This window comes from Pan troglodytes, chromosome 23 (assembly GCF_028858775.2).
Source record: "Pan troglodytes isolate AG18354 chromosome 23, NHGRI_mPanTro3-v2.0_pri, whole genome shotgun sequence".
Lineage (NCBI taxonomy): Eukaryota > Metazoa > Chordata > Mammalia > Primates > Hominidae > Pan > Pan troglodytes.
In genome coordinates, this window is record NC_086016.1 from 25,107,217 (window position 1) to 25,125,875 (window position 18,659).

Consider the following 18,659-nt stretch of genomic DNA (forward strand, 5'->3'; position numbering starts at 1 on the left):
ATGACTCCTAAACCATAATTTCTAATCTTGTGGCTAATGTGAGTCCTACAAAGGCAGTCTGGTGCCCAGGCAAGAAGGAGGTCTGCTTTGGGAAAGGGCTGTTACCGTCTTTGTTTAAACTATAAACTAAGTTTCTCTCCAAGTTAGTTCAGCCTACACCCAGGAATGAACAAGGACAACTTGGAATTTAGAAGCAAGATGGAGTCAGTTAAATCTCTTTCACTGTCTCAGTCATAATTTTGTAAAGGCGGTTTCAAGCTTGGCCTGCAGGTTCCCATACTCACGCAGCAAGTCAAGTGATCTGAGTTATATGAACCGTCTACATGCCCAAAATGTGGGTTCAGGGTACCCCAGTGCATTTCCTCCTGCTGGTCCCTGCATGCTCTGAGCTGTGGGCTGGCTTGGGGTTGGAGCCTTACCCACTCTGCCCCACATCCTTGTGTGAGGAAGGGCCTGTGGTCACAGGCATCAGTGAGCCTGGAGATCTGTCAGTGCGCGGGCCTCCTCCCTCCCCAGACCAGCTGCTGGGTGCCAAGGTGGAGCTGGCAGGTACAGGAGCCGCGGCTGCCTGGATAAAAGGCGTCTCAGCAAACTGGGGTCGGGATGGGGGTGGGGCAGTGCTGAGTCATAGCCCCGCTTGGGGCATGCCAGGCAGCTCAGCCTCCACAGGAGACTCCAGGACAGGGTGAGTGGCAGGTAGGCGCAGGCAGCCCTGGGGTCGGCTCCGGTAGGGTGGAAAGGACTTGTTGGTCTGAAATGGGTTCCATGACTCCTGTTGCCACCCCAAGCCTGGGACAGTGGACACCACTGGTCCCCACATTGAGGCTAGAGAGTCCTGCAGGTTCAGGGTGTGTGGTAGGTATCTGGGGAGGGCTGGGAGCCCATCGGGCATTAGGGGTGTGGCCTTGCTCTCCCTTGCTGGCCCTGTGGCCTGGGCTGCCTGCCACCTCTTGGGGTCCTAGCTTCTGTTACCAGCAAAGGTGGCCATCTGAGTGGCCTCTATTGGGCCTCAGGCATGACTGCCTGTGCCTCTCCCCCAGTCACAGTCTGGGTACAGTTCCGTCTCCTCAACAAGCCTAAACTATCTCCCTGGGGGCAGGGTCTGTGTGTTGAACCATCACTTCGTCTTGGCTCACTCTTTCCGTCGCCCAAGCTCAGCATGGGGCAGGCTTTCCTGGGAGGTGAGGAGGGAGGGAGGCAGGTAGCTAGGGACCTGGAGAGTGAGGGGCTGGACTGCCGTCTCTGAGGAAGTCAGGCACAGTGATGAGGGAGCTGGTCTATAAGCTGATAAGTCTTCCCACCCCTGGCTTAGCCGGCTTGGGCAGTGAGACCTTCGGTGACCTTGGCTGTGGGCTGTCTTCTTCTGCCTCAGCCGGGGGCACTGACTCTGTGCTGTGCTGGCTGTTGTGGAGGAGGCCTTGAGCAAAGCTTTGGGGACAGCCTGGAGGTTACGGGCAGGGCAGGCTGGCTCCCATGGCCTGGTGTGGTCCTGGCGAGCTCAGGCTATGGTGGGTGTGGCCATGGGTATTATGTTGCCCCAGCTCTATGCCTAGCAGCAGGCTGAGCCTCCAGGGATTGTGCCTGGGGAGGGAAGTGGTTCCTAGAGTGGAGGGCATCCAGGATGCAAAGGTCCCAAGAGAGGTGGCAGCACTTTCCCTCCATGACCATGTCCCCATCCTGACTCAGGGCTATCACTCAACATCTGTTACAGGAACAGACTTGAGAGGGCCACGTCTGGAAGGAGGGTGATGAGGGCAGGCCGGGCCTGCTGGACGGTGGGTGAGAAGGGAGGGTCTTGAGGGGGATGTCCATGTGTGGGCTGAAGGATCTGTCCCGAAACCACAGGAAGCAAGCGGCTCTCAGCAGAGGGTTCCTGAGTGGGCTCAGGGCTTGGAGATCGTGCCTTAGGAATCTTTGGGTAGGTGAGTCAAGGACCAGGATGGAGCTCCTTAAGAGCCTACAGCCAAGAGATGCTAGTTTCCTGAGGCTGCTGGGGAGGAGGCAGGCAGGTGCAGACTCTGGCCTGAGCACAGCCCACTAGGGCTTCTTGGCCTCTGGCTGCCAGCGTGTCGAACCTGGTGCCTGGCCCTATGTCGCACTAAGTCCTAAGCGACCTCCTGGTGAATTTGCCACACCCTTCATGCTGCAAACACTACACATCTGCTGGGGGCGGGGGCCAGGGACTGGATACTAGCTGGTGTTCACTGATACAGTCCACTCATCTGTACTGAGCCCTGGCCATAAGCACAGCAGGGTCCTGTACCACAGGGACAGCTGACAGTCCCCCTTTCCCAGTACCTGCCACTTTCTCCTAATATGTCCCCTCTCCAAGAGCAGCCCCTGCTTCAGCCTACTGGCTGGTCCCTGGAGTTCCCTGATCGTCTCCCTGTTCCCACCCAGCCGCCACTCCATCACCAGGCACTGTGCAGCATACAGCTCACACATCTTGCAGAGCCTCACTGCATCCACTTCCCCCAGCCCTCACCCGTGTTGCTCCCCTTTTATCACCTGGACGTTTGCATCCAGGAGCCTCCTCTGGTCTGGCTTCAGCGCAGCAGCCAGAGGGATGCTGGTCACACAGGGCAGGTCATGGCACTTCTCACCCAAACCCTGGCTGGCTCCTGACTCGCCCTTAAGTGACCTCCTACCCTCTTGGCACCAGCCACATGGCCTCCTTCCTGCCCCTCAGACTGGTCAGGCATGCTCCCACTTCAGGGCCTTTGTGCCGGTGGTTCCCTCATCCCTGATGCCTGCTTGCCTCCCTCCTTCACCACCTGTTCATACTCATCTCTTACCTATCAGGAGGCCAGCCCCACCCACCTTTGCTGACTTGCAGCCCGCATGCGCCACCCCCAACCCTGCCCACCTGGAGCTCCATTTCCACTGTAGCACTGGGCACCTTCTGCCACTTGCTGCTTATTTACTGCCTGTAGTCTGACTCCTGCCCTCCCACCTGAGCAAAAATAGGGAATAGATCTTCATCTGCCTCATTCAGCAGCCCCAGCCCAAGTGCCAGAATCAAAGCCATGGTTTAGCAAGTAAGTGTGGGATGCTGGAGAGCCCCTGACCCATCTCCCTTCTGCCCCAGTCGCCTCAGCCTAGCTCCACACCACAGCTGGTTCCTCCTCTCCAGGGCATCTCTGCTCCCAGGATGCCACATGCAACCACATGCAGATGCCCACATGCACCAGTACACATGCAGCTGCACACACGCACAACCACATGCAGACAGAGGCATGGACCTGTGCATGCACACCCAAAGATGTGTACATGGACCTGCTCACAGACATGTACATGGATCTGCGCGTGCACGTGAACAGACACATGCACACACTGGCATACAAGCAACCAGACACAGACACATCCATGCACCTGCACTCTCACGGACACAAACAGGGACCTATGCATACACGCACACATACCGCAATGGACCTGCATACACATAGGCACCTATGCATACACGCACACATACCACAATGGATCTGCACACACACAGGGACCTATGCATACACACACACACACCGCAATGGACCTGCACACACACAGGGACCTATGCATACATGCACACACACCGCAATAGACCTACACACACACAGGGAGCTACGCATACACGCACACGCACCGCAGTGGATACGCACACGCACCGCAGTGGATTTGCACACACACAGGCACCTATGCATACACGCATACATACCACAATGGACCTGCATACACACAGGCACCTATGCATACATGCACACGCACCGCAGTGGATTTGCACACACACAGGCACCTATGCATACACGCATACACACCGCAATGGACCTGCATACACACTGGCACCTATGCATACACGCACACACACCACAATGGACCTGCATACACACACACGCACCGCAATGGACCTGCACACAGGCACCACATACCGCCACAAACATGCAGGTACACACATGGCTTAAAACCTTTCAGTGGCGTCCTGTTTCTCTTCAGTGAAGACCAAGGGCTCAGTTGGACTTCTGGTGAGCCCTGCCCCTTCCTCTTGCCTGGTACCTGTCTCCTCCTCTCCCTCAGTCCAGCCACTCTGACCTTCCTTCAGTTCCCCTGTGTGTTAGGGATGGTTTGTCCCCTTCATCCCTAACACACATCCCCACACACCGCAGGGCCTTACAGCATGTTCCTCCTCTGCCTGGCACACTCTTTTCCTGGCCCATTCCTCTGGTATTTCTAGCCATGCCCAGAGGCACTGTGGTGGGGGGTCCTGGGTGTTGAGCTCCAGTGACCCATCAGTGGTTTCTGGGCCAGGGAACAATGTGGTCATCCAACTCTTGGCCTTTGTCTCTTGGCCAACCATCATCAGGTTCCATCCTGGGACTTGGGGAGTCCTAGCATGTCCAGTAAAGCCCGGGTTAGACTCAGAGAGAGGGCTGGCTACAGCCTTGTGTAAGAGCCAGGAAGTCAAGCCTCAGAATAGGTGGGACTGTCATAAGGTCCCATTTGGACCACAGCCAGGCTCCCAACGCAAGGCTTCCTTACATCCATGCACAGCCCTGTCCCATGCGTGGTGCCCCTGCACAGGGCGCTCATACCCCCAAACACAACAGAGCCCCACAGAGCCACAGGGAGAATTCTGGGTGGGGCCTTCTGCTTCAGGTGATCTGAAAGATGAGGGTCCTCGAGCAGGGGACCTCCCCTTGGTTGTGACTGTTCGTCACTGCCCCATGCAGGTGACAGACTTGGCCCTGATGCATGTGATTGCTACCTGGCCTCAGTTTCCGCTTTCCTTGCACATTGCCCTGTCGTTGCCGGCGCACACTGATCAAAGACTGCATGGGCAGCCCTTAGCTCCAGGCTTCCAGACAACAGCAGTTCAGGGCCCAGGCTGCCAGCCCGGTGTCCCCAACCTGCTCTCCTGATTCCCCAGCCTTGGAGCCAGGGAGCACATACATCCCAAAGCACAAATCACACATCCTTGGACAGAGCAGCTTCTCTGCCCACCACTGGGGACAGAAGGGGTGCCTGGCTGTACCTCAGATTTTCAAACGCGGAATTGAGAAGAACAGTCATGACAACAGAGGACACCTCCCACTGGGTTGGACACTGCCTTCTGAAAGGAGCATGTTGGCTTCCTGCTGGAATGATGGTGCTGGTAGGGAGAACCCTGGGTCCCCAGGCAGTGGGCTGAGGGCTTTGGACACCTTTCCACACCTAAGGGGCTGTCAGGTCGTCAGCAGGGACAAGGGAGCAGCCACAGGGTCTCCATCCTCCATGTGCTCATGGTTCGTGTGCATATTACACATATCATGTACATGTCATCTTTAAGCAGATGTTTTGCCCACTGTGTGCTGGAGTGGGAGGGTCATCTCGAGGCTTCCATTCTCAGATGTAATTTTCAGCCTCACTGGGATTGGGCTGAGTGACTGTTTAATCACTGCCCTCTTGGCAGAGATGTTTCTAGGGCGTTCCCTGGTGCACTTCTCATCGGTGGCTGCCTGGTGAAGCGGGAAAGTTCCTCAGCCTCTCCATTGATTCCTTCCCTCCCTCCCTCCTTCCACCAACCAGTGCTTACTGAACACCCACTGTGCACTGGGCACTGCTCTGTTCCCAGTGGGGAACGAGGCCAGGACGGGCCCTCCTCACCAGCACTCTGGCTGGGGGTAGGGGCGACGGCAGCACCCAAGGTCATGTAGGTCACACATTAGCTGAGGGCTGCTATGGAGGAGGAGGACAGAGGGCAAGGTGACGCTCACAGCGACAAGCACAGCAGGGCAGTGACTGCTACTGGCTGTCACTCTCTGAGGACCAGGCTTGTGCTGGATGCTTTACTCTTCACAGATACCTGTGGCCAGTGAGGGACAGGCTCTGAGATGGGAGTAAGTCGCCAGAGGCCACACAACCTGGGAGAGGCAAGCAAGGCATGAAGGATGAGACCACCCTGAGAGTGGTGGGGGTAACATCAGGATTTGACCAAGGGAAAGAGGCGGCATTAGAGCCTCTGGCTGTCAGAAGCTGGCAGGGCTAGGGAGCAGGTGTGAGAGGCCACCACCACTGCCAGGAGAGACCAGAACCTCTGCCCAGGGAGAGGACAGCCCACCAGGGGCCTGCTTCAAAGCAGGATCGCCAGGACTAGTGGTCAAGGTCTGTGAGGGGCAAGGGACAGTGAGGGGCACGGATGGCTGCTGGGAGGATGAAGTGCCATTTGCTGAGGGTTTAGCAGGTTGAGTTTCAGATGCTGGTCACACCCAGGAGTTGAGGGTGGGGCCTTGGCTGTTGGGGTCTCTCTGCCTCGGGCCTTCCCACCCCAGGGCCTGTCACAGAGTTGATGGGTGGTATTAAAGGGGCAAATGCTGCCTGTGGCAGGATGGGGAGGCTGCGTGGGTCTCCGGACAGGGACAGAGGTCAGGGAAGGAGCAAGAGAGGTGCGTGCGAGTTGGGTGGGGCCTGGTGCCACCCTGGGCTCACAGCCGGGGAAGAAGCCTGAGCTTTGAGCTGCCCCTCGTGTGGGGAGGCCTGGCCTAAGCACCCGGCAAAGTCACAGGGGCATCCTAGGGTGTGCCCCTCCCTGCTGGCAGGAAAGGTGGATGGGGAGGCCCTGACTCGCGGGGTTGGTGAAAGATTCTGCCTGAGGCCTCTAGGCCACCCTGCCTTGCCCTGGCCTCGGTGATTACTACTACCCTTGGGAGCCACTGTGACATCTGGTCTCCCAGGTGGATTTCCCCGCAGCACCACGTGCAGCCCCCAGCTCCTTGGTCTCAGCCCAAGCCCCCCTCTACCTCCTTCTGCAGGAGTGAGGCAGCCCCTGCCCACTGTGCTTAGGCACCTCACGGTGCTCCCACAGCCTGAAGCCTCCACCTTGCTCTGGTCCCTGCCTATCTGCTGGCTCCTGGGCTGGCCCATCAGAGTGCCCTCAAGGGAAAGCAGGGGCCAGGTCTCCCTCCTGGTGCTTTTCCTCCCTGTGATCAGAAGTGACCCAGCTCCTGCGGGGGTAATGAGAGTCAGGGAGGCGCTCAGTTATCCCAGGGCTGGGCCGAGGCCTGGCCACCCGTGTAAAACAGGGCAAGGCTGAGCTCTATCAGTGCTGTCTGGGAGAAGGGCCCCAGGGGGCATCACAACAGGGTGACCTTATTGAATCCTAACTGGATGCGGTAGAAGTGAGTCCAGCATGGGGGCTGGGTGGGCAGAGGCCTCGCACACACCCTTCTCTCCCTCATGCACCTGGCTTCAGGTGGACTGTCCAGGCAACAGCAGACATATGTGTTACACCATGGTGTGGACCCTACAGCGCCCCATGGAGGAGAGGGGGTTGGATGGATTGTTGCCGGCTCATTTTCCAAGGCCAGTCTCTGCTGCTTTGCTTTCAGAAGAGCTCCCTTTCACTGTCCAGCCTGAGGTGGGGCTGCGGGGAGGAGGCTCACGCTTTTCTCTGTGTTTGGCAGGTGAAGGGCTGGATGCACAGTGGGAGCCGGAGGCGGGGGGCTGCAGGGAGCACACCAGCGACCGGCCCTCCAACCCTCCAGCCACTCAGCAACATCGCCACAGCAACCAGCAACCAGACGGCAGCAGCCGAGGCAAACACAAGCGGACGGCTTCCCACCGTCGCCGAGGACAGGGAATGACTACGGCAAATCAGGCCACTTTGCCAACTAGGGAGGTGGAGTGTCACTAGTGGGGAGGGGCGGCCACCGCCCGCTGCACAGAGCGCCATGCCGGCTGGAGAAGAGGCGCTGGGGCAGGGGCTGCAGTGTGGCTCGGCCTCACCCCCCTGCTGGCACTGAGTGCCTCCAGGGCAGCTGGGCTCTTGTCTGCCTGGTCTCAGTGTCCCCTGTGGCAAGAGGGAGAGGTGCCCCATCCCGTGCTCCTTGTCTGGGCCCGCTGCTGCCAGACCATGGGATGTCGGCAAAGCTCAGAGGAAAAAGAAGCAGCCCGGCGGTCCCGGAGAATTGACCGCCACCTGCGCTCAGAGAGCCAGCGGCAACGCCGCGAAATCAAGCTGCTCCTGCTGGGCACCAGCAACTCGGGCAAGAGCACCATCGTCAAACAGATGAAGATCATCCACAGCGGCGGCTTCAACCTGGAGGCCTGCAAGGAGTACAAGCCCCTCATCATCTACAACGCCATCGACTCGCTGACCCGCATCATCCGGGCCCTGGCCGCCCTCAGGATCGACTTCCACAACCCCGACCGCGCCTACGACGCTGTGCAGCTCTTTGCGCTGACGGGCCCCGCTGAGAGCAAGGGCGAGATCACACCCGAGCTGCTGGGTGTCATGCGACGGCTCTGGGCCGACCCAGGGGCACAGGCCTGCTTCAGCCGCTCCAGCGAGTACCACCTGGAGGACAACGCGGCCTACTACCTGAACGACCTGGAGCGCATCGCCGCAGCTGACTATATCCCCACTGTCGAGGACATCCTGCGCTCCCGGGACATGACCACGGGCATTGTGGAGAACAAGTTCACCTTCAAGGAGCTCACCTTCAAGATGGTGGACGTGGGGGGGCAGAGGTCAGAGCGCAAAAAGTGGATCCACTGCTTCGAGGGCGTCACAGCCATCATCTTCTGTGTGGAGCTCAGCGGCTACGACCTGAAACTCTACGAGGATAACCAGACAGTAAGTGGGGCCGGGGGTTTTCTTCTGCTTGTTCCTGCTGTCGTGGGTTCCTGGAAGCAAGAGGACTTGCGAGGTCCAGGACAGTCTGCAGCCAGAAAGGGAACCAGGCGCAGGCCTGGCCCTGCTGCACGATAACTGAGGCAGCTCCAGCAAGGTGGGGGCAGAGGGAACAGGGTGTGGAGTGCAGGTGTCATGTCCCATGCCTGAAGTACTCAGGGTGTGGAGGCCACAGGGCAAGAGAGTGTGAGGCTCCGCCGGGCATCCATGATCAATCCATGTGATAGTTTGGCAAATCCATGAAGCTCCTGCCAGCACCAGTCTCCTACCAGCATATAGGTCCAGGAACAGCAGCCACCCCTGCAACCCCATCTTGAGTCTGCAAATCTGGCAGAGATGGGGTTAAGAGCTGTTTAGAAGGGATAATCCCAGGTCCTGGTGGAAAGGGGACGACGTAAAAGCAGGTGTTGGGATTCTTTCACAGTGGCATGGGCGCAGCCCGAGGGAGACCTGGACCCAGTGCGAAGCAGTGGGGGCTTGAGAGTGGAGTTGCTGGAGAGGGTGGGGAGCCGGGCGAAGCAGCAGGGCAGTGTGCTGAGGCCCAGCCAAGACAGAAGGTCTAGCACACGAAGGGGGCCACAGCCAGGAGTGGCAGCGATGGAGGCCGTGGCAGGCAAGGGAGGGGCTGTCTTGCCCAGCAGGATTCCCTGAGCACAGATTTCAAGTCTGCCCTTAAGAGAGAGGCCTTTGACCCTGGGGATGGGGGAGTGGGGGCAAATAAGGAGTCACGAAGTTGTGGGTACCCTGGGGCTAGGGGAGGGTGATGCTGGGAGACAAGGGCTCAGCCTCCCCACTTGGGAACACTGGCCTCCGAGGTCACTCCTTGCTTCACCCAGTCCTAAGGCAAGCTTTATTCTTTAGGTTCAGCCGAGAGCAACAATGGTTCTAGCTTTGGACCTGTGCCCCAGCCAGGGAACCTGGACAGCTCCAGGCAGTGGCCATGGTGCTAGGAGCCTGAGTGTTCTGAGAGAGAGGATCTTTGGCTTTCATCAGGCAGCTGGGGAGGCGGGCTTGCCTCCCTCCCCTCCTCGCATCAGGGGTCTCCCTGGAACTGTGCCTAGGTGTTGATGGTGTGCCTGGGGGAAACGAATGACGGACGGGCAGGCAGGTGTGTACGCAGGCAGCTGCGTCCACCCTGTTCCCAGTGTGTATCTGTGTGCTCTCCAGGGTTCTGGCCCCTTACCCTGTGGTTGCCACAAGTTCAGCCCCATGTGTGGTTCTGGGCAGAGGGGACATCTCAGCAGATGAGTGAGGTCAGGCTCCCTTGATGAGGCATGGCTGTGGGCAGAGGGCTTGGGGCTGAGAAGCTGCAAGGCAAAGTGAGGTGCTCAGGCCAGACCCTTGGGACAGTGCCATGGTGGGTCTGCCAGTCACACGGGCTTGCGCCACTGGCCTCATCCATCAACTCAGTGGCAGGCATGGCAAATTCCCCAGGCGCCAGGCCTGGCTCCCAGTTGCATCCTTTGACAGGCCGTGCCCACAGGTGTGCTGGACACAGGAGGCAGGATACCTGGGTCTTGAGTTAGTCCAGTTTTTCATGGAGGGCTTTGGCTGTCATGTTTGCTTTCTGAACTTGTCAGTGAGGAGATGACCCAGGTGTCTTCACAGATGGGCCCAAGCCTAGGCCTTTGCCTGCCTGCAGCCCTCTTGGCTCTGCCTGGCCTGTGCCTGCCACCTTGCTGCCTCTCTCTCCTCTCCTTCTGCTCCAGCCGTGGTCAGCTTGTTTTGCTCCAGCAGTACTGCTCTGTCCAGCCTTAAGCTTGTAATGATCCTGATCCCTGCCTCTCGTACCCCTGCCCTTATCCTCCAGGTCTCATCCCAAGTGGCGCCTCCTGGGAGGCCTTTTCTGACCTAGCCCGGCACCTGCTTACTCCTCCATCTAGTGATGTGTGAGTGAGCTCCTCGGGGCAGGCCCTAGATGGGCTGGGTGGCCCCTGTGGGGCCTCACATCTCTAGCTTTCCCTCTCCCAGGCCTGTCCCTGGGGAGAGGCATGGTGGGCAGCCATGGGCAGGGACAGCAGCCACTGGCCTGGCCTCAGGGATCCCTGTGAGGTTCCAGGCATTCAGGGCACTTTCTAAAGGGAGGGGCTGGCAGCCAGGCTGGCACACCCACCACCATCACCCTGGTTTCTGCAGGCCTGGGGAAGTGGTTGTTCACCAGAAAAGGAAATTCTTGATGAGAAACCCAAGTGAGGCTGGAAATTCACTGGATTCCAAATGATTCTGACCTTTCATGCTCTACCAGTAATATCTGGAGATGGAAAACAAACAGGCTGCAGAGGAAAGACAATCCCCTCCCGCGATTCCTCCCGCAGGCTGGGCTGGCCCCAGAGGTGAGCTGGCCCCCAGAGTGGTGCCGGCAGTGAGGACAGCCCGTCTCCAGCGGGGCCAGGGCCAGAGCCAGTGCTGGCACGGGCTGGCACAGGGCTGCCACTCTCTGCTCTCTCCTTTTGGAACGTACTGAACTGTCCTCCCTGGGCCCTGTCAAAGGCAAGGCAGCCAAGAACAGGCCATGCTCGTTTTCACAAAAGCCGAATGAACCTTGGGGCCCAGTGCCAGGGCTCTGGACACGGCTCCTCCATAGCTCTCCTTCCGTGCTCAGCTTCCAAGGCCTCATCTTCCCTGATGCTGGCAGTGCCTCCCCACCCCCACGCCTGGCGAAGGAGCCACAGCCCCCCGGCCCACCCGCTGGCTTCTGCGTCAGCACGTTGCCAAGGAGAACGTCAGTGTCTCTGGGCTCCCGGGTGTGAGGGCTGCAGTGAGTGCAGGGCAGCACCTCAGAGCAGGGAAGGCAGATTTCCGGGTGTCTGTGGAGCATGGCAGCGAGCCACATGGGGAGCCACGCCCCTCCATGGCCACGGTTCCCACCCTCGTCCGAAGGAATTGGCAGAACCTTGCCCTGACTAGGGCCAAGTCCTGCAGGTGTGTCAGGCACCCCGGTGCCCCCAAGCCCAATACCCAGCTGGGGCTTCCTCAGGCAGCACAGGAGGCCTGAACACAGCCCAGCAACACAAGGGGGTTTTTCTGGCGCACCTGTCCCCTGAATGATCCTGTGGGGCAGCAGCGCCTGTTATTTTTGTCACAGATCGAGGCACTGAGGCTCAGGCACACAGCTGGCACTGGCGGGCCCCCAGCCCTCAAGTCCACAAGGACAGCTCCTGAGAGGCCATGTGTCACAGGACCCACCACGGGCCTCCCACTTAGCCAGAGCCATGGCAGAGGCTCTGCCCCTCGTCTTTAGTACATTCACACAAGGGTCAGTCAGCAAAGACAGTCACTCTGCTGCCCTAGGAGGGAAAGGCAAAGTGGAGAAGCTGGCACCTACCAGCCCACACTGAGGGACAGACACAGGTGGCTGTGACCAGCAGAGCCTGGGTCTTCACTCGGCCCCACTGGAGGCACCTGAGGGGGTAGGTGGGCACTTGTTGCCCAACCTCTGCCCTTGCGGATCAGCTAATGGACTCTGCCGGCCACCAAATGGTGTGGGATCCTTCAGAAGGCAAGATTAAAAGGTCTAGTTGTAAAGCATCAAATGTTCTCATGTGGAAACCCACAGGGAGCTCACTGCCCATTTCCCGACGGAGCTGTCAGCATTCCCAGCCCTGCGGCGGGTCTGTTTTGCACCTGTGATGGACCTGCTGTGCAGGCGCAAGGCTCAGGCTGGGGCCAAGTATGAGGGTGAGCACAACTCTCCCAGCAGCACAGGGAACTGGGGGACAAGGAGGAGGCAGTCACACCAGCCCAGCCACAGCTTCATTTCCACAAAGCCTCTGCTACCAGGGACACCTGCCCTGTCTTTCTAGAGCTGGCAGGCAGCAGTTCCCAGCAGTGTCCCCATTGTGCTTTCATCTAGGACCCACAGTAGTCACTTGGGCCCCACAGGCAGGCTGGGTCACAGCAGGGTTCACCATGGGAGGCCTGGTGTCTCTGCCACTTATCTGAGAGACAGCTGGTCAACATGTTATCAGTGAGGGTATCCAGGGGACGGGGGACATAAGAACATGCCTTTTGTGGGGCAAGTTCTGCAGGTGGCAAGTGCTTGAGCAGCCAGTCTCCAGGCAGGTGGTCTCTGCCTGGCCCTGGATAGTGGTCCCTTGTCCTGGGGCCATTGGCTTCCTGAGGAACCCCTCCCCACTCCAGGGCAGGTCAGCAGCCTCAGCACACCATGAGGGCAGGTCCACACCCACCCGGCACAGCCTGTGCTCTGAGCAGAGGGCCTGGCACACAGTGGGTGCTCTGCAGACTTTGTGGAGCGGGTGGGAGGCGGTAGGCTTGGGAAGAGCTGGAGCTCCAGAGCCCTGGCTTCTGGGTGCAGAGCAGCTGGGACACTCAGCCCTTCCCAAGGAGACCCTATGGGTGCTGGTCCATAACAGGAGTGTGTGCAGTACCCTGAGGAGGGGCTGCCCAAGGCCGTCCTGTGAACACAGCGTGTTCCTGCCACCCTAGCACTGTGGTTTATCATTTAGCCCAAAAAGGGTGCTTGTTTTAGTGCTTTAAAAATGGAGTTTAAACATTTGTGCCATAAAATGGCGTGTTGTGGGTGAAACAAGGTGTTTCCAGTAAGACAGGCTTATACCTATTGATGACAGAGCTGGTTATATTTGCCCAAGGAGGGAATTACAAATGGGCAATAGCCAGACACAGATGATACCCTCTCCCCAGCATACCAGGGCTTAGATTGAGAAGGGACCTTATATATCCTTTAGTGTTCTTAACCAGCCGGCTTTGCAGATGAGGAAACTGAGCCTCAGAGAGGTTCCTTCACATACCGCAGGGCTGAGACTCTGGCTCTCAGGGAGGGTCCTGGCACTGGCCCCTGGGAATTCCAGTGGCCCCCCTCTTCACCATACTGGTCCCACATCCTGTGGGTGCTGGGGTTCTCCAGCAAGGGCCTTGGGGGTATAGACTGGGTTCCACCCTTGGAGCTGCTGTGTAGCCAGCCTCCCCTCAGGAGAGTGGAGGACAGTGACACCTGGGCTTGGGAGAGGTGAGTGGCTGTGAAGGTTGACACTCCTCTCGTCCCCTTGTCTCCTGGCCTAGTCAGTGGCAGGACCACAGGGAGCCCTAGCAGAACATGGCCTCACTCTGCCTCCTGTTCCTGACCTGGTCAAGGGCATAGCTCCAAGCCAGAAGGCCTGCCGCCCTTTTCCCGACACACACAGGTCTCCCAAGCAGTTCCTTCTGATCTTGCAATGTGCCAGGGCCACATGCAGTTTGTCTGCAGCATCCACAAGTTATCATGACCCTGGAACAGCAGAGCCTCCTGACCAGATCCAGAGGCAGGGCCAGGCTGGCACACTGGGCTCCCAAGGACTGGACAGCCCCCATGGCAGTGCAGCTTGAGAGGCTCCACAGGGGTGGGAGACACAGAGGACCAAGCCCACAGCAGCACCCTGATGGCACCTCGCATGGCAAGCATGGAATTGGGAGCAGGGCTCAGCTGGCCACATGATATCCCCAGCCCGCATCCCTCTCTAAGCTTGGCCTGGCTTCCTCTCTATGGCCTGTTATCCTTCCCGAGCACTGGAGCGATGGGGCCAGCCTCAAGAGGGCTGGGCACACACCTATAGCTGGGCCACCCGTGGCCTAGAGGCCCCACCAACACTTGTGAACAGCCCCTGCCATCCCTTCAGCACCGGCTCCCCGCATCCAAGTTCCCTTGCCTCATTGCCCAGCACTCAGCCTTAACTGGGGCTGCAGCCACCTCAGTGGGCCTTCACCGCTCTGAGCCTGTGGCCAGTGCTCAGTGAATGATGGGTATCTGCTCGCCTAGGGTCCCAGGCTTTATGCGTGACCCCATGGGGTGCTGGCTCAAGCCCAAGATGGGAGGGGGATGAGCAGGGAGGGGTGGAGAAGGCAGCATGTCCTGGCACCTATTTGAGGCCCTTGCTAGCACTTCAGTCCTTGGGTTAGCTCCTTCCTTCCTCTGCTCCCAGGGAGGATGCAGCCACAAGGCCCCTGTCAAAAGCAGCTTCTCCTTTCCTGTCACACTGGGAGCTTCCAAGGGTGGGGCCATTTCTTAGCCCGCCTTGTGCAGTGGCTCCTTGCCCTGGGTAGGTCCTTGGTCAGAGGTCAGCCACAAGGCAAGAGGCGGCAGGGCCCTGGGCTCAAGCCCTGCTGCTTGGGCTGCCCCCACACCTGCTCTGCCTGCAGGGCCTTTTCCTTTGGCCCCCAACTCCTCATCATCGTGAACCTGGTGGCTCTGTCGTTCAGTGCATCAGCCACCCCTCCATGATGGTCACCTCCTGCTGTGTCACTAGAGGCCATTCCCAGGGCACAGGCTGTCACTGAACACAGCAGTGCAGCAGCCAGGACACCAACCCCATCACTCTGTCTCTTCCACCATGATGACGTTGTCAGGTGCCTTGGCAGAACCTCCATGGGGATGCCCATGGTGTTCCTCAGATCTCTCAGACAAGTGCTCCTGCCACAACAGGAGGTCAGCCAGCGTGGGCTCTGCTGGGGCCTCCTTTATGGGAAGGCAGGAGTCAGTCTCTTGCCCTAGTGCTGGTAAGCCTTGAGGGAGGAGGGAGGAGAGAACAAGAGAGTTCTCTTCGGCACCATGCCAGGCAGGGCTGCTTCCTGCAGAGGAGAGTGCTGAGACCCAGGGCTAGTGGTGGCAGAGCCTCCCTCTCTGCATGCCAGGGCACTGAGGGGCTAGAGCTGGCTCATACTGGCTCACAAGAGCTAATTTTTCAATTTTCAGGATGTTTGTGAGCTGTTTGACATTATATTTGTGGCTTCAAAGCAGCCAGGTGGGAGTAATCACACCCCAGGAATTGGCAAATGCTACAAAACAGTTCTTCTCCTCCCCAGCCCCCGCCTCCATGCCAGTTGTTAGACCTTTACCAGTGCACCACAGCCAGTGACTCCCAAGCATGGTGGGGAGAGTCTGCCAGCCAGGCTCAGTCACTGGTGTATGGCAGGATTGATCCGCTGCTGCCATCTTACTGAAGAACCTGACAGTGTCCTTGCCTGTCAGTCTCCCACTGTGCTTCCCCAGTGACTCCCAGCTCTGACCCTGTGGCCTCATGGGTTGCATCTGTTCGTGTTTATCCCGCTGGAGAAAGGGAATTTGCCAGAGCGGCTCTTCACTTGCCTGCCTCCCTCCCGCTCTTCCTCAGCAGATTTAAGAGAATCCTACTCCACAGAGAGCAACCTTGCATTGGCTAACATGAGACCACAAGCTGGGGGCCATCTGATGTTCTCCATCTGAGAACAAGCCCTGTGGCATCCTTGCAGGAAGCAGTCCTTGTTCACCCAGTATGTGTGGGCCCTGGGCCTGACAAACTCACAGTCTAGGGACAGAGGCAGTCCTATCCCTTCCTCCCTCAGGTCAGCTGGGGATGGCATCAAGCAGGCCCTGGAGGACCCGTGTAGCCAGGGCTGGCCTCAGGCTGGCTTCCCCAGTGCCTACAAATGCTGGCCGCATGCTCTCTGTGACTGGCCCTGAGCCTGCCCTAGGAAACAGTTTTCTAGGTGCAGAGAAGCCAGGAACGGGTGCCTCCTCTGTCCCAAATACCAACATTTGCAGGAGAGAAGGGGGCCTAGACGTTGGGAGCAGGCCTGCACAGATTGGGATGAACGTGGGGGTGGTGATCTGATCTGGACCTTGCAGAATCCAGTCAAGGCTGTGGGGGAGCAGTGGGGACAGTCAACAAAGGCAGGACTGAGGGGGCTGTCGGGGGCCATGGAGAGCACAGAGCTATGCACAGTGCCCTGGAGCAGGATGACGGAGGACCAGGCGGTGTAAGGTCTAAGCAGGCAGGGCAAGGTCGCAGGCACAGTGTCCAGTCCCCAGTGTGGCCCAGGGTGGGTGTCGCTGCCTGAGCGCCCTGTGATGACGGAGCCAGGGTTCAGCCCCAGGACTGTGTCCCTCCCAGTTTATACACCTCCTGCTCTGCCTTGTGATCAGGCTGGATGCTCACAATGATACCCTGTCTGAACTGTTCCAAGAGCTTCAGGGCAGAGCTGCTTCCCACCCCACATCCCCTCAACCTGCATCCGCTAGGCTTGCCCAGGCCAGTGGGTAATTAATTTCCTGAGCGCATTAGCTCTGCTCAGTACACACACATGAGAACAGCTCTGGGTTTTAAGACACAGATTACTATTGTTTTAAGGGATTTGTATAATCCAGTAACTGAAAAACAATTTTCCACTATCTAGAACAGACTCCAAGGTGGAGGCTAAGAGTGCTGGGGGCCTTGCTGACTTGGGGATCCCTAGTAACCAGTGTAGATGGGGGGATCTGCCACTCAGGGGAGTCCTGTGACTGGCCATGAACAAGACAAGCAGTGAGGACAGGATGCAGCAGCAAGGCTCTGTGCTGACCGGATGCATAGCCCTCTTCACCTGAGGCCCCACTGGCTCAGTCTAGTTTCTGGAGGGATTGGAATGACAGTCAGCTAGGGTGCATGGCCCTGGGCATCTCAGGGGGGACACCCAGTGTTGGCCAGGGCAGAGTGAAAGGTGTTTCTTCTCTCTGCATGTGGCTCCCGTCTGGATAGTGGACAAGCTTAAGCCAGCCCAGGAGCCTGGCTGCAGCTCACCCTAATCCCTGCTTCATCATACCTCGTGGTGGACATGTCCTCAGCTCAGGTACTTTCTCTAATTTCATTAATAATGAAACCAGAGTCGACTGGGGGCCCTGGGCCTTGTATCCTAAGGTTCCCAGCCCAGGCCGGCCAGGGCCACAGCCCCACACACCTTTTCCTGGCCTGTGGTGACCACGGGAGAAGCACAGCGGCATCCTGACCAAGGGGGCCCAGAGCCTCGAAGGCAACTTGGCTCAGCTGGAGGAGTGACTATGGGCAAGGTCCTGCCCCACAGGGCCACCCAGCTCAAGCAGTAACAACCCAAATATGTTTTTTTAAAGGATGAATATTTTTGAAAACCATCTTTTTGGCCATAGGCAGAGGTTCCCCACTGGGATCTCTCCCCACTACCCCCAGTTTCTCATGTCCCTCCCAGGAAAGAGCCTGAGCCTGCTGCAGAGGGGTTCACAAGCCCTTGAGCCTACAGGTGTGGGTCTGAGGCTGCAGTGCCAGCGGCTAGGAGTGCAGAGTGCACCCACCTTGCTGAACAAAGCAAAGGCAAACCAGGCAAGGGTGTCGGCCTTGGGTTCCTGGGGATCCTCTGGAGCTGAAACTAGGAGGGGTTTCTCACACTGTGCTTTCTTCGCATGGTGATGGCGTGCAAGCTCCTGGCCAGGCCTGTGTCTGTGTTGACAGCTTCCAATCTACAACACACCTGTGTCATGCTGTTTGTTAATTTCCCTTCAGCGACTGACACTGGCTGGTGGGGAGCAGGGGTGCAGGTTACTTAAAAGCAGCAAGATTTAACACAAAAACAAATAGGAGACAGTTCTCAGCTGAAACAGAAGTGGACTGGGGCTTTGGAAGAGGCCAGTCCTCCCAGTTGGGCAGGAGAGCATATGGGGTCAAGGTGAGAGCAGGTGGGACCCAGATGCTGAGGGTGCCCACGGCCTCCCTTTCTGGGTCTGGGTGTGAAACCAGGGAGCAGGACACAGGAGCTCCAGGCCCTTTCGGAGCAAATGCTCCCACCATCTTGGAATTTTCTGTCCTAGGACTGGGAGTCTTTGAGCATTGTTAAGGCACCACCTCCAGTCACGTGACTCCCGCCACATATCACACTTACCCTGGGGCTCTGCCTTCTCAGCAACTTTGACCAACACCTGTGGGAATACAGAGGGTCCCATTTGGACCTAAGACCCTGCAAGTCAGTGATGGTTGAGATCTGGTGAGAGCAAAAGGCAAAACAGAGTGGCATGAGGGTAAGGGGGGTGGCGCCTTGGGCCTGTGCTGGAGAACAGCAGCCACCCACCTGCAGGGCTGGACAGGGGTGCCAACATCCTGGAGGCTGCACACAGACTTCTGGGAGAGCTCTGCCCAGTGGGTGAAGCCCAGCTGAGGCATGAGAAAGTGCTCTGTGTACAGCACCGTCTCCATCTCACACTGGGCCCTGGCACTGTGGGTGGGGCCCTGGCCTGGCTGTGGCC

The 18,659-nt window shown here is 58.4% G+C and overlaps 2 protein-coding genes across 5 annotated transcripts in view; one reads left to right on the plus strand and one right to left on the minus strand.

Moving 5' to 3' along the window:
- The window catches only part of RSPH14 (radial spoke head 14 homolog), an 81,388-nt gene that overhangs the window by 28,413 nt on the left and 34,316 nt on the right, over positions 1 to 18,659 (minus strand). The gene's annotated exons all lie outside the window — the stretch shown is intronic.
- The window catches only part of GNAZ (G protein subunit alpha z), a 54,595-nt gene that overhangs the window by 17,420 nt on the left and 18,516 nt on the right, over positions 1 to 18,659 (plus strand). The window contains exons 2-3 of one of the 2 annotated variants that reach the window (XM_016939528.4): positions 7,413 to 8,584; positions 17,149 to 17,425. In XM_016939528.4, the coding sequence (XP_016795017.1) occupies positions 7,862 to 8,584; positions 17,149 to 17,367 (942 nt within the window). In that variant the 5' untranslated portion in view covers positions 7,413 to 7,861 and the 3' untranslated portion in view covers positions 17,368 to 17,425. Of the gene's footprint in view, positions 1 to 7,412; positions 8,585 to 17,148; positions 17,426 to 18,659 lie in introns of those variants that run through there. The other variant, XM_016939527.4, reaches the window with a different exon arrangement.